The sequence below is a fragment of the Agelaius tricolor genome, unplaced genomic scaffold (assembly GCF_023055355.1).
Source record: "Agelaius tricolor isolate 1412-34295 unplaced genomic scaffold, bAgeTri1.0.p SCAF_22, whole genome shotgun sequence".
Taxonomy (NCBI): Eukaryota; Metazoa; Chordata; class Aves; order Passeriformes; family Icteridae; genus Agelaius; species Agelaius tricolor.
The window spans coordinates 9,095,978-9,118,075 of record NW_027269282.1 but is presented as its reverse complement, the minus strand read 5'-3'; the positions used below and the strand labels follow the sequence as shown (position 1 = coordinate 9,118,075).

Genomic DNA, 22,098 nt, shown 5'->3' with positions numbered 1-22,098 from the left:
AAATAGAAACTATGCTATGTAGGATACTTTTTTTTAAAGAAAGGACTTGCAGCAAGATAGCTGCCACAGGACACTTGAATCTTTCAGAGAAAAAGAATTTATTGCCTTCTTATCAGAAGAAACTTCTTCCCACCTCGAAGGCACTGTTAGGATTCAGAGGAAGAAGTTGACGATGACCAGACAGAATCCTGTGTTTGAATGGAATTTATGTATCATGTATGAAGTCTATGAATATGCAACAGGCTGTTGCTTTTAAAGGTTAATCCTTTGTTAACAGGGGTCCTTTTTCGGGCTTATGCTGCCCAGAAAAAGGTACCCGGACGTCCGTAATTCTTGGTTTCTATTGTCTCATATTGTCCTAATCCAAATTGTCCAAATTATTATTACTCTAATTGTATGACAATTTTTTAACCATTTTATTACTATTAAACTTTTAAAATTTTAAAAACAAGTGATTGGCATTTTTCCCAGGAATCACGGGATCAGAGCGCTTTGGGCTGGAAGGGACCTTAAAAAACCCCCCTGCCACACCACAGGGCAGCTCGCTCCAAGGCCTCACAGCCGGGCCATCCTCCTCCCGGGGCTGTCAGTGACCCGTCCCGGTGTGGGCCTGACCGGCGCAGCCATGCGGAATGGCCGGGATGAGCCTGGGGGCACAGCGGGGCGCGGCGTTTGTCCCCCGCACACGGTGACACCGCGCTCCAGCGCAGCCTTGGCACCCTCGTCCCGCTCGGTGGGCCCGGGACTGGAGCTGGGATGAGGGCCGGGACCGGGATCGGGACGAAGCGAATCTTCCCGGGCTGCCGGCGGCCAATCGCGGCGGCCCGGGCGCGCCCCCGCGGCGCCGCTGCTGTTGGGCATGCCGGGAGCTGTAGTTCTCTCTCTGCGTCGCGCCGCTCTATGCGCGGACAGGCGAACTACAACTCCCAGTAGCCTTTGGGGCTCCGCCACGCCGTGCCCGGCCGTGCCTACGATCCCCATCGCGCCCCGCGGGGCCTGGAAGGAGAAGCGGGTCCGGGAGCGCGCGGGGCGGCGCCTGCGCAGAGCGCGGCTTCCTGAGCGTCTGGTGGCGGCCGCCATTTTGTGGTGCCGCTTCCCTCTCCCGCTCGGGATCTGCGGCCGCGGGACCTGGCGCGGGGGCGACGCGGAGCGGGGGGAGCCGGGGCCGCCCGCACCCTCCTCACCTTCCCTTCGCCTCCGTGCGCCGCCGAGCCCCTCCGGCGCTGCCCCCGGGCGCGGCTGCGGAGAGCGGCGCTCGCCCACCATCATGGAAGACGACGGGCAGCCCAGGACCCTGTGAGTGGGGAGGGGGCGGCGGGGTGGGCAGCGGGCCCGGGGCGGAGCGGGGCGGGGGCAGGGGTGCGCTCCCGGGGAGCGGGGCCGGGGCCTCGGGGGGTGCCGGGGGAGCGGAGGGAGCCGAGCGGGACAGAGCGTGTGCGGCAGGGCCGGCAGCGGGGTCCGGGCAAGGGGAGCGGGAGCGGAGCGCGGCCCGCACGGAGACGGCGCCGCGGCGATCCAAGGAAAACGCGGGCGAGCCGCGGCTGGAGCCGGCGTGTAACGGGGGCCGTCCCCGGAGCCTCCGGGGCCCGTCCCCGCGCGTTTGGAGCTGCAGGCGGGGGTCCCAAGCCTTCCCCGGGGGGCACAGGCCGCCCCCGGGCCCCCCTGCACGGCGGTGCCGGCGCTGGGAAAGTTCTTTGTGCTGTGCCGGCGGTGGGTGGGATGGGGAGCGCCGGGAGAGCGGGAGGGATCGCTCTTCCCTCCAGCGTGTCACGCTGTGGTTCAATAACAGGGTATCGGGCCCAGCAAAAAGAAATAACTGTGTGCTGGCCGTGTCTCTCCGCGCTCTTTAGTCCCTCGGTGGCTGTCATCCGTTTTCTGTTTGAAAATATGAATTTGAGCGTTTTGGGGTTGCTGCTGGGTTCTTTTTAGCTTTGCAGGTGTGGGTTTGATGAATTTTCTTTGTCCTGTTGGCTTAAAGGAGGGAGGCTCTCACTTGTGGTTGGGCACTGGAGAGCAGGGATTTTGTGCTGCTGCTGATTTTAAGCAGTTCCCAGATTTGCAGAGCAGCTGCCAGAGGGTGTTTGGGGCTCTGGGAGCGGTGCAGCGTTCGGGCTGTCCCTGGAAGAAAGGCAGGCTCATGCTCGGGCTGCCCAGATGACAAAACACAGCTCAGGACTGTGCAAATGAAATCTTTGTCTATTTAGCTTTCAGGACAGTAGCCTTCAGAAAAACTCTCCGAGATAGTCTGGACTGAAAGCCACCCTAAAGAAACTACTGAAACAGAGTAAAATGTATCATAATTCTGTTCTCGCTACCAAAATGATGACTTGGCATTTAAGGCTTAGCAAGGCAATTTGTTTTTTTCTCCTTTCTAGGTCTGCAAAAGTTCTTTAAACTCGTTTATAGTGTAGTATACGTACTTAGTCCTTGCTCCCTGAGGTGCATAATTAAAGTAAGCAGATCTGAAATGATGTTTGTGTTGATTATCCAAATGATCTGAGTTTGCCTGGCCCTCAGAGCAGACCTAGGTTCAAGTGTTGTTTTAGAATAGGAGGAGGGAAAAGAGCCGAGTCACACAGTGTTTTATTCAGTTTTATTTTCAAGGCTCCTTTCTTCATGATTGCCTCTTTTTCTTTCTTTTTAAGAACTGCTATAGTCCCACTAGGTATTTAAGATGTTCTTTTAGTGCTAACAAGTTTGGGTACCACAGTGGCCATGGGTCCTCATACATCCTCATACATCCATCAAGGAGCTGACTTAACCCTCTTAGTTACTAACAAGAAAAAATTAAATTTGTGCTAAGATGTCTGAACTAGCATCTCCACAGCTGCCCCAAATGGTTCATTGCACACGTGTGACTGTTTCATTGTTAAACTAATAAACAGCATGCACATTAATTTCCTAGTAGTTCTGTAGTAACCACAATCACAAAGGGTTACTTTCCTGTAATTATCTTTTTGCTTGGAAGACAAAAATTTTGCTGTAGCATTTTTTCCATTTTACCTTCTTGTCCCTACTTTTTATCTGAAATTTCTTTAAATTTAGAATAGCAAGGTGTGTTTTAAAGATTATTATCCTGAGCACTGCTTTTCATATAGAGCAGTTGTGATGTCATAACAAAACTCACTGTCCCCCAAGAAGAACAAATAAAAATAGTGTTAGTTGAACTTCTAAGTTTTCATTGTTTGGTGTATTTGGGGAGGAGGAGGGGAGAGAAAGTGAAGAACAAATTGTTTCAATAACTATTTCACCATGTGCAAAAGCACTTGCTTCATAGTGTAAGCTGAACTTTATGAATGTCTTAGTTTTTTACTCCTCAAGGAATAAATGAGATCCAAAATCTGTAAATTAGGAAGGAATTTTCTTATTTAACAGTTGCAAGCCATTTTTTTAACTTCTAAAAAGCAAAACATACCTTACCACTGTTCACTCAACATTTATGTCCATCTTAACCAGCTCAGAATAAGGATTGTTCCAATTTGCAGTACTTACAGGGCTGTTATGTTTATTCCAGTCATGATAGGTCAGTCATAAACCTCTAAGAATTCAGAATATTTTCTGAAGCTTAATATAGAATGCTGACGCTGTTTGCATTTTTATTTCTTAACTTTATAGAAATGTGAAGAATAACCTTAGATATTTTCTGCCAAAAAACTTTCCAGGAATGGGGGCCCTTCTGCATGATTTGTCACATGTAATTTTTTAGCTGGTCCTAAAATGAGCTGTGAGCTTCTGATTTTTTTTTTGTTGTTGTTTTTCGTTTTAATAGAACACTTGCAAGCTCTGTTCTCTGTGAGTACTGTTAGATTGCACAGGCTGTATCAAAGTCCTGCTTTTACTTTAAAGTGAAAACTAAACTATCAGAAACCTGATGTGCTGCTAATGTTATCAGTTCTTGCAGGCAGCCAGTAAAGTTGCAAAGTTGTATATTCTTGTTGAAGTTTTTAGAAATGTTTAGTGTGATTTGGATGTGTTCAGGACTGCTCTGAATCACTGCATGCCTACAGCTGCTATCTCATCAGCCTTGCCATGCTGTACTCCAAGGCTGGAGTATGGATAAGGTGCAGGAGGAAAGCTTCTCCCAGACTCTTCTCCTGAACTTCCTTCAGTTCAGCTCTGTACAGGAATGTTGTCTCCTGGAGGAGGCTGCATAGTGGATTATTCTTGGTATCATTTTATTTCCAGTAGCTCACAAGCACTAGGCAGAGTTGCTAGAATTTCCACATCAATTACCTTATTGCTTATCATAACTTGCCCTTTTAAATATGGAAACTGCCATTTCTTGTGTGTTGCCTGTGTGAGTGAGAAATCAGATTTACTATTTTTCCTCAAAAAAAGAGTGTAAAGGAGTTTTGTATACCTCAAAGGTAGTGGCTGTGAATCTCCCTTTCTTACCTCCCTGTCTAGCATGCAATACAAACCTGTTTACCTTCAAAAAGAGAGTTTTGCTGCTCAAGCCAAAGAGTTGAGTTCCAAAACTCATTATGGACTGATACATGCCCCTTGTTTTCCTTAGATAGTTGTACAACATCTCTGAATTTCAAGTAGTTTGTTATTCTTTGTGTTGCCAGCAGCATTCAGAAGTGTAATAGATAAAAATGTGTGTCAGGACATCTGTCTGTCTATGGCTTGTTGGGGTTTTTTTGTAGCTGCTTATTAATTGGTGTTTAAGTGCTTCAGGCTTGCAGAAGGGAGCAAACACTATGGCCTGTGTGCAAAAAGCCACAACTTTTGCTGCCCTGTCACATCATCCAAAGCCACCTATAAGAGTTTAGTAAGTGCTTCTGCCTTGCTGGGTTTCATCATTTTTAAAAAATTTGCATAATGCATCCTCTAGAATGTATCTGTCCAAAAAGACTGGAATGCAGTACATAGCATGTTAGGAGTCTTCTGGTTTCTTGAGGCGTGTCTGTGATAATTTTGATTTCCTGAAGTAGAAGAGAAGCTGCTGTTGTGTTACATCAGGTGTCAATGGAGCTAGGAGGGGAAAGCTGAGCATGGGCTGGCCATGTGTAGTGGGTGATTAGCATCAGCCCAGCCAAGTTTTGTGTTTCCAGAAGGGTAAGGTGTCTGCTCCTAATCTGGTGAATATCTTGATTTCTTTAGTTCTGGAGCATTCAGACGTTGACACCTAAGACGTTTGCTTGTATGTTTTTATTGAAGTCGTTTCTAACTGTACTGAAGGAGGTGATGTTACTGCAGCCTGCTTAAAGACATGAAGTAACCATCAAGTCTTACTTTTTAGCAGATTGTTTCAAATTTGTAGAGATTTGTATTTCCATATTTTACATTTAGTTTGAGAGATTTGGGGCTGAGTGTTGTCCTTACTGCATGAACCTTTACTGTGCAGTATTCTCAGTGGGTGCATTCCTGAAGTTTGAGTTTTAGCAGCTTGGGAAGGGTGGGAATGCCTCTGACTAATGGTGACACTGTGCACCAAGGCAGCATTTGTCTTGGAACATTTAGGGAATTAATGGACCAGTAGGATTTCACATCCCATCTGAATCTAGCAGTCAAGGTGGTCCTGATTTTTATGAAAAGGCAGCTTGTTTCATAGCTGAGGTTTATGATGCAGCATTCTCACAACTATCTTGCTGAAGGCATGGTGGTATCAAAAAACCACTTAATATATCTGGAATATTCTAGCAATTAGTGTAACTTTTCTTACCTTAGTTGAATAGATTGCTGAGCAATGGCTTTCCCTGGTCTTTTTTTCTTTTTAAATTTTTTGTCAGACCAAGAGGAATTCTCCAGCTTGATTTTCAGACTTCTTGTGTTTTTCAAATACATGTTAATATTATGCAGAAGAAGGATGATACTTGGTTTTTTCTTGTTAGTGTTAATTGTATTCCTTACTGTATCTGGTTTGCAGTAGAAATAATGTGTTAATTTCTATCAGTGTTACTGTATCAGTGTGCTGTGAAGGCTCAGTATTAATAAATACTACAGCATACAGAGGAAACCAGTACTAACAATAAACTGACCCTTTATGTTGGAATTCCTACTGGGATGTACATTTGCCATCTGATTTTAGTAGTATCTTCAAAGGTTAATATTTCCACTAAAAACTATTAGTGGTTTACAATTTATTCTTGGTGAATGATTAACAAAAATTTAGTTAGTATTTCAGAAAGAAAGTATGGATAAATGTTTAACTACTAAATTTTTAGGATAGAACTGAAAAGTCAGTGAGATGGACAGTTTGTCCTGTAAGAGCTCTTAGAGTTCTGCAGTTTTTAACTTCTCTACTGAAAAGCTTCATAACAATCCAGGCTTCTGTCAATGATTTGTGTTAATTCATACATATTTAATAAGAAAATAATGAGTACCTGAAGGAATTTAGTGGATGTTGTCTATTCAGGTGGTGCTTCAGAAAGTCCCTCTGGATGTTGTAGCTTTGAAGTCCTGCTGAGAAAGTGCAGAATTGGCCCATAGTTGCTGAAAGAAGAACATAAACAAACACCTGTTGATAACGGTGTGTGGTGTTCTGATGAAAACAAACAGTGTCCGTTTTGATTTTGCTGATCTGGATGAAAGTCCAGCTGCCAAACACGATTTGCCTTTGAAAAATTTTCAAGGGTTGCCTCTCAGAGCAATTTCAGAGCACATCTTTAGTTAACTCAAAATAAATTTGTCTGTGAGCAGTAAGAAAGGCTTGTTCACATTTATGTTCACTCTGTTAACAGGTCAGGCTGACTTGAGTTTGCAGTTTTATGACATTCTGTAATGACCAGAGTAAAAGGAATAAAATGTAAATTCTTTCAGCTTCTAAATCACAGAAGGTTCTGCTCATCTTATTGGTTGCACTTGAATTCTTTATGCCTTGACAGGCTTGTTTGTAAAGGTGATGAATGTCCCTGTGCTGATGGCTTGTGACATCTGTTACTGTGACAAGCCTTTCTCTTAACTGATCACTTTGTTTACAGTTTGATTACAAATTAGTCACATTGTTGAAAAGAATTTAGTTTTGCATTCAAGACTTTCTCAGCCGTTATTGACCTGGTAAATCTAGGACTCTTATCTAAACTTGATAAGTATTTCAAAACTTGGAATTATTTCTCAAGATTTACAAACTAACAAAAATAAAGAAGTCTGGGAGATATTAAAATAACACTGCCAGAATTTTGGGGGGTATTCCAAAGGTGAGAGCTGTCGAGATAGCTGCTGCACAGTGCATTCCTGTGGCAGAATGCTGCATAAATTGCCTTGTCTGTTGGTGAGTGGGCTGCCTTTCCAAATGCTCAGGGAAACAGCAAAGTTGAGTTGGTTGTTTGCAAGGCAGCACAATTTGTCCGAGAGCTGCTCCTGAGCTCATGGGAGTGAGATGTGTGTTTGTACCAAATTCAGAAGTATTCTTGATGAGATACTCAGTGGGAAGTGAAACTTAAAATATCATTGCCCAGTTGGTTGCTTGTTCTGCACAACATTCTTGAGCAATGTTCCTTGTGCTTTTGACATCTCTGTGCCAGGGAAATGATTGGCACTAGGTCTTGGTGTCCAGTGTTGTCTGCATTGAGCTTCACTTCTCAGTTGTGTAGCCAATGTTATATTTCAGAAACCACATGAGTACTGCATTAAAACTATGAAATAATTAGTAAATATAATCTTTAAAATACTTGAGATGTTTTAAAGGAAGATTCTTTATAGTTGTTTAAGTTTTTAAAACCATAATTACATTTTAAAAGATGACAATTTCTGGTTTAAAATCTTGGTTTTTTGTTTCCTTGTGTAGCTATGTAGGAAACCTCTCCAGAGATGTGACTGAGGTTCTCATACTTCAGTTATTCAGCCAGATTGGACCATGCAAAAGCTGTAAAATGATAACAGAGGTAAGGCCTTCCACATCTGGGGGGTAGCAAATGTAATGGAACTTTACCTTAAGCTATCCAAAACAAATGAAGTTGAGGGCTTCTTTTGACATTACTGGCAGTGGGTTTCTTTGGGTTCATTGTGTTTGGCTCTGGGGATAACTTTGCAGGAGAGACCTGGTGTGTGCAATCCTGTGCTTTTGCCTGTAGTCCTGACTTAGCTTTTGTCAGCTGGTGATGAGATTCCACTTTATTTAAAAGATTGTTACCCCCTCTTTGCAAATCACGTTGTTCTGCTGATCAGAAACCTTGTTATTTCAAGTGTTATTCATGGCTATTTGTACATTTTTCACTTTATTTGAACATGAGCCTCAGTAATTCTTGTCCCTCTTGAATAAACAGTTCTTTGCTATAGATGAAAAGTAAGAAGTCCTTCAAAATAAGTTTGACTCTTCCTCAGCTCTTTCTGCACTACTTCAAATACCTCTTGTCTGTACTAGTACAAATAGTTCTTGTCTGCACCTGTCTGTTCTTAAATTAATTTTTCCTTGAAACAAAGTGACAAAATTTCCATAGTATTCCAGATAAAGTCTTTTGCACAGAGTGTTGGTAAGTATTAATGTTTTCTTATCTCCATTGTAAATACTCTGATACCTTTATGGTTGGCAGCCATTTCTGTGAGCTTTTTGACACATCCTACAAAACTTCTCTCTCCCTGGTATTTTTCCTTCCTTCTACATTTGTAACTGGTAAGCTTTGAGCAGGCAGGAACTAATCTGAGTTCAGCCAGGTTTAAGCTTTGGTCCTTCATGTCTGGTTTCTGTATACTCTTCATACTTTTTACTACAGCTTATGCTTCTTACTAACTTGTAATTACAGCTTTCTTGAGGACAGTTGCATTAGTTTGTTGTCAGGATTGTTAATGAAAGTATTAAAAGGCAGGTCTTGTGACCAGACTTCTTTAGGAATGCTACCAGAAACTCCCCTGTGGGCTTCTTCTCCTTTCAATGTGTCACACAACTTGTTTGTTTCTTTGTTTTTAGCTTATCATCAATTTGCTGCTTGTTTAATCACTCTCATCGTTGTCTGGACTAATAATTTCCCATGTGACACTTTTCTCTGCTGGATTTGCTTTAAGTTTATTGGAGAAAAATAACAGAAGGCTGACAGATCACAGTTGTTAGTTCTTCTCTGAAGAAACAGTTTTGATTATCATGTGCTCTACAGACACAAGGTGCTGCTGCTCCCACCTTTGGCTGGGTGAGAGCTGTTAGCAGCACTTTGGTTTCTTGAGGATCAGGTGGGAAATTCCAACATTTTTACCTTGGTTGAGGCTTTGTGGTTTTAAATCTTTCCATAAGTCAGACATCTTCATGAAACAAGTAGATAAACAAAAACTGCTGGCAGCTGTATTCAGTGCCACAGAGGTGACTGCACTGGGCTGACCTCAGCAGCTGCCAATAAGCTGTCACAGAAGTGCAGACTGGATTCTGGACTGTCACAGGACCTGGCCACAGAGTCCATCCTTCTACAGTGTGTGGTAAACCTGTCCTGGGGACTGTGCCATGGTTAGGTCATTCTTACCATTGTTAGTACCACCATCACCTTTAAAAACCTGTGATTTTTCCATTTTAGCTAGGTGTATCAAGTCATTCTTTTTCTTTTGTAGAGTATATGACATGAACACATCAAGTATTGAAAAATTTCAGGTGTTTCTTTTGGGAGTATATAATACTCAGGCTGCTTGCACAGTATTTGTAGATAGTTTTAACACCTAAGGATCTGAGTGTCTGCAAAAGAGATTCCTCTCATGTTCAGACAAGTTCTCAGGGCTAAAGAAGACCTCCCTACAATCTAAAAGTAAGGCTGTACTTCAGCTGAAGCATAAACCACCAAATTTCCTGAAGAAGCCTTAAATGGGTTTCCCAAAGTAGTGTGGGAGGAGGGGTGAATTAAGGCTTTCTTTTTTGGGCCATCTGAGGTGAGTGTGCTTGTAGAGAACTTTGTGACTGAAACTTTTTTTATGATCTCAGGTGCATTTTCTCTCATCTGTTTATTGTGCATCCTTTAGAGGCCCCAGGTAGTGACAGTGTTCAGGAGGATGACTTCACACTCCAAGACCGTTTTAGGTGTACAAGGGCCTTGTGATCCATTCAACTGTTGCATCTTCACAGCTTCACAAGTAGACAGAACCATGTTTAAGCTGTACAATCCAGCTTTAGGGGGAAGGATTAGAATTGTTCATCAGTGTAAGTGTGTAGGGGTTGTCAGAAGTTAAATAAGAATGCTGGAAAAGGCTTCTCTTAGCTCATGTTACAGCTGTGTTCTACCTGCACTGGGGGAGGTTGATAGTGAGAATACTGATGCCAGAGCAGTTCCTCTCTGCTAGACCCTTCCCTTTCCATGGGAGAAATAACTTGTTTAGGGTAATATTAGTGTTTCTAGAATTATATTTTATCATTTTGGTCCATGCACATGCTGCATAGTTAATGAAAATGTTTTGGTAACCGTTTTTGTACTCATTACATCCTGGAGGTAGATCAAATCCAGTGTTCAAGTTGGCATTCTCAACATCCTTTCCACTTGATCAGCTTTTCAGAAAACTCTTCTGTTCTTTGCACTTTATACTCTGCTACATTTATTACTTCAGTGACCTCTGCCAGTGAGTATTTTTAAAGGTGATTTGTTAGGCCATCCTACAAAAACAGGTTGTACTCAAGGTTTAACAGAGTTAACAGTCAATGGATTAGTATCCTTTTCCCTCAGTCAAACTATTTTGAGTTCTTTTAAAAGGTTATTTCCCAGTCCTTTGCTATGGCATTTTTCACTTGAGACTGACACTGTGCAGGTTCCAGGTTGCTGCCTGCTGGTGGTTTTCAGTCAAATAAAAGGAAAGACTTCTTAAGTAGGGCAAGAGAAAATTGGTGAAAATGTGTCTGGGGAATAAACCTTTCTAGCTTTGAGTATATGCATGAGGCAGTTCTTTCTTCTTTCCATTCTTTCCCTTTTCCCCCCACTTTCCATCCAGTTTGTAGATCACTTTTCTGCTCAGTTATTTTTAGTTCAGTAAACTTCAGTCCTCATTCAAAGCAAGCTATCCTTCAGAAACTGCTAGACCTTTAATAAAAAAATCCATCTCAAGAATTCTTGCATTTAAGTGTAATGTCAAAGGCTATTTCATAAATCTGATGCAAATCATTCTGAAAGTTTCTAGCTGTAAGTAATATATTTTCCTGGATTTTCTTCTCAGCAACCCGATAGCAGAAGGGTCAACTCTTCTGTTGGATTTTCTGTTTTGCAGCATACAAGCAATGACCCTTATTGCTTTGTGGAATTTTATGAACACAGAGATGCAGCTGCTGCATTAGCTGCTATGAATGGGAGAAAAATTTTGGGAAAGGTAAGTTGCTCACATGGTAATCTTAGATTTAACGAATATAGATTTGTGTGAAAATATTAATAAAACGGTTGAAGATGTTTTACCAAGATTAAATATTGATAGAATAATATTTTAAAAGTATTGATATAAAAAAGTAAGTCTTGTTTAGGAAATGTATTATTTGTGATCTTCTATTTATGATGGTGTTTTATATTAAATGATGATTTGTAAACATTGACAGTTGTAACCCACCCTTGAATGAACTTATAAAATGTAAGAATTTTGTGAATTTATACTAAATCTTATACTTGTTTTCAGGAGGTCAAAGTAAACTGGGCAACAACACCAAGTAGCCAGAAAAAAGATACATCCAGTAAGTAATGTAATGCCACAGTATCACTTGTGCACAAATACTTCACAAAGTGGTAATAATTTATCATAAATGCATTTAAACATAACTTCTCTCCTTCCCATCTAGTGTTTGATAGAATTTTGCAAACTAATTCTTCTGTTTCTGCTTTACAACTGGGGAAACCGGAGTGGACAGATTAAATTGCTGCTGCTCTTCACATGGAATCCTGAGCGTTCCTGGTTCCCAGAGCTGTGTGCAGAGCATCACTTTCTCAGGAGTTGAAACATAAGATAGCAGTTAAATATTTGATTAGTAAATTATTTATTTTCAGATCACTTCCACGTGTTCGTTGGGGATTTAAGTCCAGAAATAACAACAGAAGACATCAAGTCAGCATTTGCTCCTTTTGGTAAAATATCGTAAGTATCATCATAAACATTTCCAATATCAGTCAGAAAATGTGATAGTGAAAATGTCTTTCTAAGTTGAAATGTTATTTCTTATCTATTGAGATAATTTTTCTGCTGTTCATTTTCTTGTGGTGGGTGGGTGGGTAGTAAAGAGGGGTTGTATCTCTCAGTGTGTTTCACAATGTAAATGCAGTAATGTAATTGTGCTCTGGTTTGCTGAAAGCAATGTGCTTTTAACCTAATTTATATGCTAATGTCCTTCAACCTTTTATTAAAATTTAATTACTGCTCTAAGTGTGATTTTTTGCTGTTGAGAATGTGTACAGAGTAGTGACTTGACATACTATATATATTGTATCCTGGGTGTGTTTTATGTGCATTTTTGCTGCATTTCATAGGCAGTGTGGAAAACTGGGCAATTGAAATATAATTCTATAAAGCAACTAGTTAATAACTTGGGAATGTTTTGGAAAAGCTAATACTTATGAGAATGAAATCTGGTTTTTTGGATGAGAATGGGATGAATTACAATTATAATATCTGAAATGAAAGAATGGTGGCTTTACAATATGTGCACATTTCTGCCAGTTAAGAGAATGTTTCTTTAAACTTCTCTTGGACAATTCAGGTGATCCTAAATCACCTGGTGTTCTAATTGAACATATTTAATATTACAAAGTCCTTGAGAGTGCTAAAGTATATTTGTCCTAAAGAGTATTGCTAAAAAAAAAAAGTCTGTTAATCTTTTGTCAGTTTATCTTTATAAAAATCAAAGTTGCACATGAACGTTTTTGTACTACTTTACAGGAATATATTTCTAAGAACAAAATTCTTATTTTTCTCTTGTTCTGTACGCATATTTTTAAATGAATCATAAATCTTATTTCTTACCTCTGCTGTTTTGTTTACTTTGCTTTTTGTCTCTTAATGTGGTAAGTAGTACTGTTTTAAAAATCAATTTAAAAAGAATAATTCAGGTTTCTGTTTCTCAATCTATATTTATACCTGAGACCTGCAGTTTTTCTAAAGTCCAAGTCACAATTAAAAGTAATAGCATTCTGGTTATTTTGCAGAATTGCTCATAAGAATGGACAGGATCTTGAAGGCTAACTGCAAGGAACTGTGCACACTGGAACTCAGTTGTAGATTTTTTCTCATTTCTATTTATTCTTATTATACATTATTTATATATACATATTTTAGTATTTACATTTTAACATTCTATTATTCAGTGCAGTTCTATATTTCCAATCATTTTAACTTACTCACTAAAATTTCTGTGTAAATTTGTTGTTTTCGTACTGGTGTGCTTAGCATTGTTGTTAGTTTTATTCTCCTTTCTTAAATTTCTGAAAATGTCAATTTTTCAAAATTTACAGCTACCCAAACTCCAAAATGATGGTAGAGAATTGACCAAGAAAAATAAAGAAATCTGTTAACAGGCCATGTATGCCTTTTAATTCCTATTTTTTCCTCTTTTTCGATTTTTTTAATATTTCATATATTTTGTATCACTAGGCAGAAGACATTTAACTATTTAGAAAATGCATGGTAAATTAGATAGAATTGTTACAGTAATTTATAGAACAGTAAACCTTAGAGGACCCTAGCCAATAGAATATTAGAAAAGGAAACTTTGTTTCTCTTATACTTCAAATTTGAACATTCTAGTTATAGCCAGTATAGGTTATGTGCATAGGTTGCATGTTTATTACATGTTATTTTTTTTGTCCTACTGCTTTTTTCTAACAGGTAAAGAAGCAATAGGGAGAGTTCAGGAATGACTGTAGTTTTAGGGCTAACTGAATTTATAAGAAAAAATTATGCTCACAATACAGTGTGTGTGGTTCCTTTTAGTTTTTATTTTGCAGGTTATCAATACTACCCTCATATAGCTGTGCTTCTTTTCACAGGGACGCACGGGTAGTTAAAGATATGGCAACTGGAAAGTCAAAAGGCTATGGTTTTGTATCTTTTTATAACAAACTGGTGAGTAATCACAGTGCAGGTTTAAAATAGTCCCTATTTTCCATTTTTAGTTTTGCCTGTTTATGTATTTGCTGTTTATTAGACTTCACCCAGGGAAACAAATTTACATGTACGGGAGCTGGATGTATGTTTAGGACACTGTGGGGAAACTGTGAATCATTTTCCTTAAATATATTGCATAGGACAAGCTCACAGTTTCAGGATTTTAGGTATATAAAGCCTGTTTGTGTGGTCAGAAGTCCTAAATGTCAGATCTCTGGAGCTGTCCTAATCAGAGAACAAGTTTTAATTTCTTCAGATTTGCCAATGCCATAAGATACTGCAATTGAATGCCTTGATTTATGTGTGTTTTTCTAGTTGCACTTTCTTTGTTCTGTGTTCCAGCTGAAAAAGAAATAGAAAAAGAAATAGCTGTTATTTCCTTGTACCCCTCTTCCTTTATCATACAGTTGTTTGGTTCCTGTGACCAGGGAGGAACTGTGACAGTCATGGAATTAAAGCTACTGGATTCTTTTTAGACTGAGCCATAAAAACTCCAATTGAAATTAGTATTCATTCTACAAAATGAATGGATGAATTCTAAACACAGTACCAAAAAGTACTCTAAATTTCATGTCTTGATTGTTGTTCATTCCCACAGTAGCTGCACCTGTAGGGTTGTGGTGTGACAGTCCTGAGCTGGTACTTCAAGGCCCATTTTTCAGAATGTATCATTCTGCTGGATTTGGGGAAGTGGGATATGCTCCCAGACTTCCAGCCTGAGCTCTTAATGCATAACACAGTTAAGAGAAAATGGAACTCCTGCATTGGACTGGACCAGTTTTGGCCTGGGCACTGTTCCATTTTTATCTCAGCTGTGGTCCTCAAGCAGGATAGCAGCAAGATTCATCAGAGAGTGTTTCCTTTCCTTGTCAGTTCAGTATGTGTTCACCATGATTTAGGAGCCAAGGCTGCTTGAATCAGTTGGGGGGTTTCATTGTCTAGTGGGTTTGGTTTTATCATTTAGATTGAGTTTTTCTTTTCTTATTGGTCATCTTTTGTAATTTCATTTTTGTATTTCTGTGTTTTCAAAATGAGTACTCAATATATTTAAAACCTAGAAAGATCAAGGTCCTGAGTTTGAGAAGAGAATTCTCGTTGGGAGCAGCTCACCTTTAACTTGTCCACATTTTTTTGTCCCTTGTGCTTGGCATTTTTTTCCTTAAGCTTTGTGCCCTTGGAAAAGCATTTCAAATGTGCACTAACTGTCTGCTCTACCTGTCTTCTTCCAAAGTAATGGGAGACAAATTGCTTCTTGCAGCTGTTAGCAAACTTACCCTTGCTTACCAAGTGCTTCTGCTTGCACTGTGAACTTAAAGATTGTCTTCAGTTGCATGTTCAAGATAAAAAGTGGGCCATGGATTCTCATGTGTGTTCATACAATGACCTTAACATGTAGAGAACTTACAAAACATCTGTTGCATACCTGCAGGAAGCAAAAGAAACATTTAGTGATAGTTATTTTATTTCAGTGATGGCTTCTGCCATCTGTGTGAGCTTCCCACTTTTTTGGGCAGCTTTTGAACATTCTAATGCAGATGCTTGTATGGTATATGTGTATATGGTATAAATGTGTGTGTCACATGTACATGTATGTATACAGGTAGTGTGTATATATGATTGCAGTTGGCCTCCATCCTGTGTAGAAAATGGGTGGGAGAAAGTTTTTACCAAATGACTTCTGAGAGTCTTCTCTGTAACCAGTTGCCTTCATGTTAATTGATGTTTGTTTGCTTGCTATGATTGTTCAGAATTTCATACTCTTCTTAGTGACTGGTTTTGTCAGGGAAATTAACTGATAGCCAAGTCTTGGGAGTAGATTTGTACATGGTTTTTGTTTGGAAGTGCTACAATCTCTGTTTTAATCTCTTCAGGATGCAGAAAATGCTATTGTACACATGGGAGGCCAGTGGTTGGGAGGCCGCCAGATCAGAACTAACTGGGCAACAAGAAAACCACCAGCCCCTAAAAGTACACAAGAAAGTAAGAGCTTCATGTCATGCTGTGTTGTGTTTGCTGTCTTTTCACTGTTCAGTGGGGGAATTAAACAAAAGCCAAAATCATGTCGCTTAAATCACATATTAGCTTGCCTTCCAGATCTTGATTAGATTTTTTTGGTATGTTGTATCAGCATAGTCATAAAATATTGAATGTGTTTGTTAATAATGTATTTGTTAAATGTGAAATTCATGCTTGTGTACAAGGTAAGTGTCTGGGTTACTGTCAACCCACTGCTGAAAACCAACCTTTTCTCTTTATAGATAATACAAAACAGTTGAGATTTGAAGATGTAGTAAATCAGTCAAGTCCAAAAAATTGTACTGTGTACTGTGGAGGAATTGCCTCAGGACTAACAGGTATGAAGCGCTCTCTTATTTTTTATTATTAAAACTTTTTGAACACCAGGATGATTACTAATTCAACAACATCTTATGTTGTAGATCAGCTTATGAGACAGACTTTTTCACCGTTTGGACAGATAATGGAAATAAGGGTGTTTCCAGAAAAAGGTTACTCATTTGTCAGGTATGGACAGAGAAAGCAAAATATCTGGGTCTGTGCATGCAGTAACACTTCATTTTTTCTGTAATTTCACCTGATTTAACTTGTCCTGATACAATAAAAGCTGTCACCATATATTCATAGAATAATTTGGAATTTGTAAAAAGGGCCACCAACATTTTTACCTGAGAAGATGAATGTTTGTGAAAGCAGATGTTTTTCTCTGGATGTATGGAGTCACTGTTTTTTAAGTAATCAGGTGGAAGTACTGTAAAACATAACATTGGGTTTTTTTATATTTTTTAGGTTTTCAACCCATGAAAGTGCAGCACATGCTATTGTTTCAGTTAATGGAACCACAATTGAAGGACATGTTGTTAAATGTTATTGGGGTAAAGAATCCCCTGATATGACTAAAAATTTCCAACAGGTAACTGTACCTAACCTTTTCTTTGTATTCCAAAAGCAATTGTGTTTATACCTGTAATGACTTCCCAGTTATAATGGCTAAATTTTGTGGTGGAGTTCTTATGAAATTCCATGTTCTGTCTCAGTTATGTTCCAGTTCATCAAATTGGGCTAGTGATTTTGATGGAATATCTGTTACTGTCTTCTGGATATGATCCAAGATAGGGAGAAACTTTGAGGTAATTTTAATTCTTGCTGTTTTGCTAACTGCAGATTAGGTGGCTCTCCAACCAAATAGTCTTTGGGGTTTCAAGCACACACAAATAAATTTTTCAGTACAAGGATCTAATTAAGTCATAGTGACATCTTATTTTTCAGATCTCATTATTGCTTGTTTTAGCTCTCTGAATGATATAGCCAAAACTTTGCCTTCAGCAGCTCAAATGCAATATAAACCATCTCTAGAACCTGAAGTACAATGGATTATTCTTTCTGCAGGTGGATTACAGTCAGTGGGGACAATGGAGCCAAGTATATGGAAACCCACAACAGTATGGGCAATATATGGCTAATGGGTGGCAAGTACCATCATATGGAATGTATGGCCAAGCATGGAATCAACAGGGTTTTGGAGTAGAGTGAGTAATTATATTTAATTTTTTTAGAATATTCCAAGGATGCTGTAGCTTAAGTTTCAGGCTCATTTGGGTCAAGGATTGCACAAGGTTTCAAGGTTTAGGGGGACTCCTGTGTGCTTAAAGTTTATGTTCAGTGCTTGCCATGAGCAGATACTGGGGTGAGTTACTCAGACTTGTACCTGGTGGCACATTTCACTTGTGATAGAGGCACAAAGACTAGCCAGTGGGGAAAAGTTTTGGGTGGTGGTCTTGTCTGGTACCTAAATCTATTCTGGGATTGAGGTGTTGAGTCTGAGCCAGGAGCCTGGATATTTGCCTACAGGGAGAGAAGAACACAGACCCTTGAACTTGTGCAGTTTCAGAATTTGTGTGGGCTTTTAATAATGGATCTCTTGAAGATTGAAGTCTTCAAAAGAACTCTTTGTTTTAACATAATTTTGAAATAACTTGTTTGCCTAGTTCTTCGTTATCTGGTGCCAGTTAAACATATTAAGCCCTGATAGACCTATCACTGGTGTTCATGCCCATGAGGTATTGGGTATTTCTTGCATTTCTGCATCACTGATGTTGAGTTCCAGCCACCTGTGTGTGTTCATGCCTTGGGAGGCAGATGTCATATCCAACTGGTACCCAAGGTTTGTGGGGTTTTTTTCTCCTTTGTTCTTAAAAAGCTCATGATATTTTCAGGAATCACATGTTGTAGAGCTTAACCTGAATTACTCATTAAAAAGAAGAAGAAATTGTTCTATTTTGATACAAGTAGTTGTGTAGGAAGTATGTTTTTATATGTATTTTTTTAAGTTGCTTTTCCCCACTGTTTTTAACCATCCTGTTTCTTTTTAAGCCAATCTCCATCTGCTGCCTGGATGGGTGGATTTGGTGCTCAACCTGCCCAGGGACAAGGTGCTCCTGTAATACCTAACCAAGCTGGATATGGTATGGCAAGCTACCAAACACAGTGAGCTGGGACTCTGTTTAAAAGTGTGTATTTCATGATAGGCTGCAGTTTCCAGTGACATTCTGAAGACTGGAATGTAGACAATGAAAAAAAAAAAAAGAAAATATTTATTTTAAAAATGGAAATGTTTGGAACCTTTAGCACAGCTTTGCTTTGGTGAAGGACACAAATGTCTTCTAGTTCTGCCTTTTTAAGTTTTTGTTCATGATGGATATGAACATGTTTTTCTTTGTGTACAAAAATTAAAAATAAAGTCAATAAAGACAATTCTGACTACAAATTTTGATATAGTAGGAGAAATGGCTAATGAATTTGATCTTGAGGTTACCATTCCTTTTTTTTTTTTTTTTTTGTTTTGTCTTCAGTGTTTTATATCATTGTGCTTTTAAGAGAAATGACGTTGAAAAACAGGGAGTTGCTTTTAGTTGAACACACATCCTGAAATAAACTGTGGACCAATCACTACAACCTGCAAGACAGTATTGAGTTTTCAAGAAACCTATGGACATAGTTCAAAGTATATGTAGGTCTTGGAATAATTTTTTAAAAAAATATTTAATTTTTCTACATGCTTACAGAAAACAGCTGATACAATGAACAGTTCAGTCTGAAATGAAAAACAGTACTGTCTGAGAAATTTCACATAACTTTTACTGTCCACATTCAGGCACACGTTGAAACTTTTCAGAGCTGGTTTGCTTGTTAAAACTCTAGTAGTTTACATTTAATTTTGAGAAGTAAAAGTGTTTTTACAAGTATGTTGTTTGTATTCAAATCAGACAGTCATACTTGGGCTTTTACATAAAGTTTGAAGGCTACACATTGTAAATATTTCATAATTACAGTGTTTCAAAAGCATGCTCAAACATAGAAGTAGCAATGTAATTATTCAAAGTAATACTTAATATACCCTACTGCTTTAAATGCAGTAGATTGACAAGAATGTGCAAGACTGACATTTCCAAAGTTGGCTATTATGTAAAGTTACATAAAGAACTATAACAAAGAGCCTTAATTTTAATTTCATAAATCTTTAATGCATCACCTTTTTGTCATTAGAAATACAAATTTTTTGCTTTACATTATTTGGTATGTAAATACCTTGGTTAACAACCTTGTAAACCTATTTCAAGGTTATTATAAGTTGTATAGTATCTTGAGTGTTTTGAAAAATCTTGATGTTTTTTAAGTCTAGAAATATTTTGCCCAAGAATTTTTTAACAAGATTGTTAAAAACATCTTATTTTAGAGAATATTCAATGTGCCATTTGGTAAATGGAGATGCAGTTGAAACAGTACACTGAGTTGTGACTTATTTTTAATTAAAGTTTTTGTCTTTATGGATGGTTTGCATGTGATGAACTTGTACAGAGGCTGGGTTGTTTGTGTACTGAGTGTGTAAATGGATAAATCATGAAGATGTTTAAATGGTATACTTGGGTTATTTCTGAATTATTTTATGGATACATTGATATAAACTGCCTCAATAAATTTGAAGTTGAAAATGAATGTAAGTTAGATATAAGTAATGTGTCCTCCCTGTGACAGCTAGAGGGTGCAAATGCCTCAGCTGTCATCTGGAATGCTGAGGCAGGCACGGTTGGAAGGAAAAGAGTAGGATTTGCAGTGGTAGCTCAGTGCAGCAAACTTGGATTTTACAAGAAACAGAACATTTGGTTTTTAGAGATGGTAGTTCTAAGTGAGTGACTGAGAAGCTGTGTATTTTCTCTTCTCTGTTTCTGGCCGTGCAGGTGTTGCGAGGTAGAGTAGTCTGTTTTGAAATGGAGATTTGCAGTTGTGTTAAACCCAGCCAGGTTGTGCAAATAACTACACTTGTTGCTGTAGCAAATCACATGAGGGTTTTCTTTCCTCCTCTTTTATTGATGTGTGAAGTAGTACCTTGACTTTTAGATCAGGTTGAGAGTGAGATGTACTGGAAGAGCAGTTTCGTCAGTTGGCTCAGCTGCACCAGAGCTGCTTGTGACTCTGGGCATCTAATGCATGCAATAATGACTGAGGTTGGTGTGGAACCACGAGTGCTCGTGCTGGCAGAATTGGCCCTTTATCTCCTTTTCTCCTTTATGCTATCTGTAGTGTCTTTCCACTCAAGATAGGAACCTTTGCCTACAGGACTCTTGTTTTTCTATACATTTTGTACATATGTGTATATCTACGCGAGGATCGGCCTATACATTGTAGTTTGGGAAAACCTCACAAGTAAGTCTGTGCTTTGTTACACTCAGCTGGTTTAAAAAGTCACGAGTCAGTAGAGATACGAATTGTGAGTTCCTTTAGGATTTCTTAGACTTCACTTGAAATCTGGGGTTTCTACATCCTTCTAGGTGTTTGCCATATGGCTGTTCTGGGTGCATGCTGGTGTGGAGGCAGTTTGTTCTTTAGGCGCTACTGAAGATTTAGATGATGCAAGTACATTGCCACATAAATGCCCATATAAATGGGTGTGAGATTAAGGCAGTGATCTTTCAGGTCTCAATGTGTAGATCACTTTAAATCTGATTATTTAATATGCCTGCTGTAGAGCTGGGCCGTACCTGACCTGTATTTCAGGATGAAAGATAGGCTATACCTTCTGATTTAAGTCTTTTGTCGTTGATTTTTATACAGCTTTTCTGTAATGGTGATATTTCTTCGCAGACTGCTCAAGGTGTGGGGGTCTCCAGTGTCCTTTAATGTTTCTCTAGCACTGCGAGGAGGAGTTGTAAATTAAATTGCTTTTTACTCTATAGCATTCATAAATGCATCACTGACAATTTTTTGGCACCAAAGAGCCTCTTGCACCATACTGCTTTTATGAGTGACACTTACACTGTTGTAATTTCTTTTTAACTACAGAAATTGACCACTACCTAACCCTTACCACTAGAATTTGGATTTCAGAAACACTGATTTATTATGGCTTAAGTTGATGCGTGCAACCTAAACCAAGGTTGTAATCTGCATTTGCAGAAAATGTTCAATAAAAATGGAACATGATAAAGGGCTTATCCTGTATTTGTCATCTGTCAAAGCATTGTCCCTCTTTGCTGTAAAACTGACAACAGGCAGACAAGGCTGAACTTGTAAACTATGCACTTGCAACCATGTAAAAGATGTTTTATTTAAAAATTTTTCCTACAAAATCATTTTGTATTTTGCGGAGTTGCAGTAGTAAGGCTGTAAATTTAAGGTTACGTGTAGCTTCTCATCAATCCTGCCTCCTTGTGTATATTTGCTAACAGTTTTTAGACATACTCTTCCTGCAGAACCTTCTTCTTACTAAATAACTTCATGAAAAGTGATTCACTGTACCAGAACCATTGCCTTCATTTCACTCAAAAAAAGTCTCACAGTGAATAAGGCTTAGTTTTGCAGAAAAATAGTGATTTGTTTTTCTTGTGTTTGTACACAAGGAAGCAGACTTAAACTGTATGGACATGATTAGTGTCTGATACTTCTTAATTATCTGACTGTTTTTGAACAAGGGCACAAGTGTTTGTTTTAATCACGAGAAACTGTTTCCTGGTCAGCAATAAAAGATTTTGTTGCACTGTTCTTACATTGCAAGATACAGGCAATCTTTTGTTCAGTATATGTCCAAAAAATGGATGGGGTTTG

At 39.1% G+C, this 22,098-nt stretch overlaps 1 protein-coding gene across 4 annotated transcripts; it reads left to right on the top strand.

Moving 5' to 3' along the window:
* The first annotated feature begins 1,044 nt into the window (after nucleotides 1-1,044).
* On the top strand, nucleotides 1,045-22,035 carry TIAL1 (TIA1 cytotoxic granule associated RNA binding protein like 1). Of its 4 annotated transcripts, none has more exons than XM_071446405.1 (12): nucleotides 1,045-1,296; nucleotides 7,733-7,829; nucleotides 11,059-11,208; nucleotides 11,506-11,560; nucleotides 11,871-11,958; nucleotides 13,863-13,938; nucleotides 15,852-15,960; nucleotides 16,239-16,334; nucleotides 16,419-16,503; nucleotides 16,786-16,909; nucleotides 17,034-17,126; nucleotides 17,386-17,521. In XM_071446405.1, exons 1-11 carry the CDS (start codon nucleotides 1,268-1,270, stop codon nucleotides 17,100-17,102), a joined length of 978 nt encoding a protein of 325 aa, XP_071302506.1. In that variant the 5' UTR covers nucleotides 1,045-1,267; the 3' UTR covers nucleotides 17,103-17,126; nucleotides 17,386-17,521. The 4 variants fall into 4 exon arrangements, with proteins under 4 accessions (XP_071302506.1, XP_071302504.1, XP_071302505.1 ...); XM_071446403.1 differs by lacking the exon at nucleotides 17,034-17,126 and adding an exon at nucleotides 18,370-22,035 and having other exon boundaries at nucleotides 1,050-1,296; nucleotides 17,386-17,525; XM_071446404.1 differs by lacking the exon at nucleotides 17,034-17,126 and adding an exon at nucleotides 18,370-22,035 and having other exon boundaries at nucleotides 1,051-1,296; nucleotides 11,110-11,208; nucleotides 17,386-17,525.
* Nucleotides 22,036-22,098: the final 63 nt, after the last annotated feature.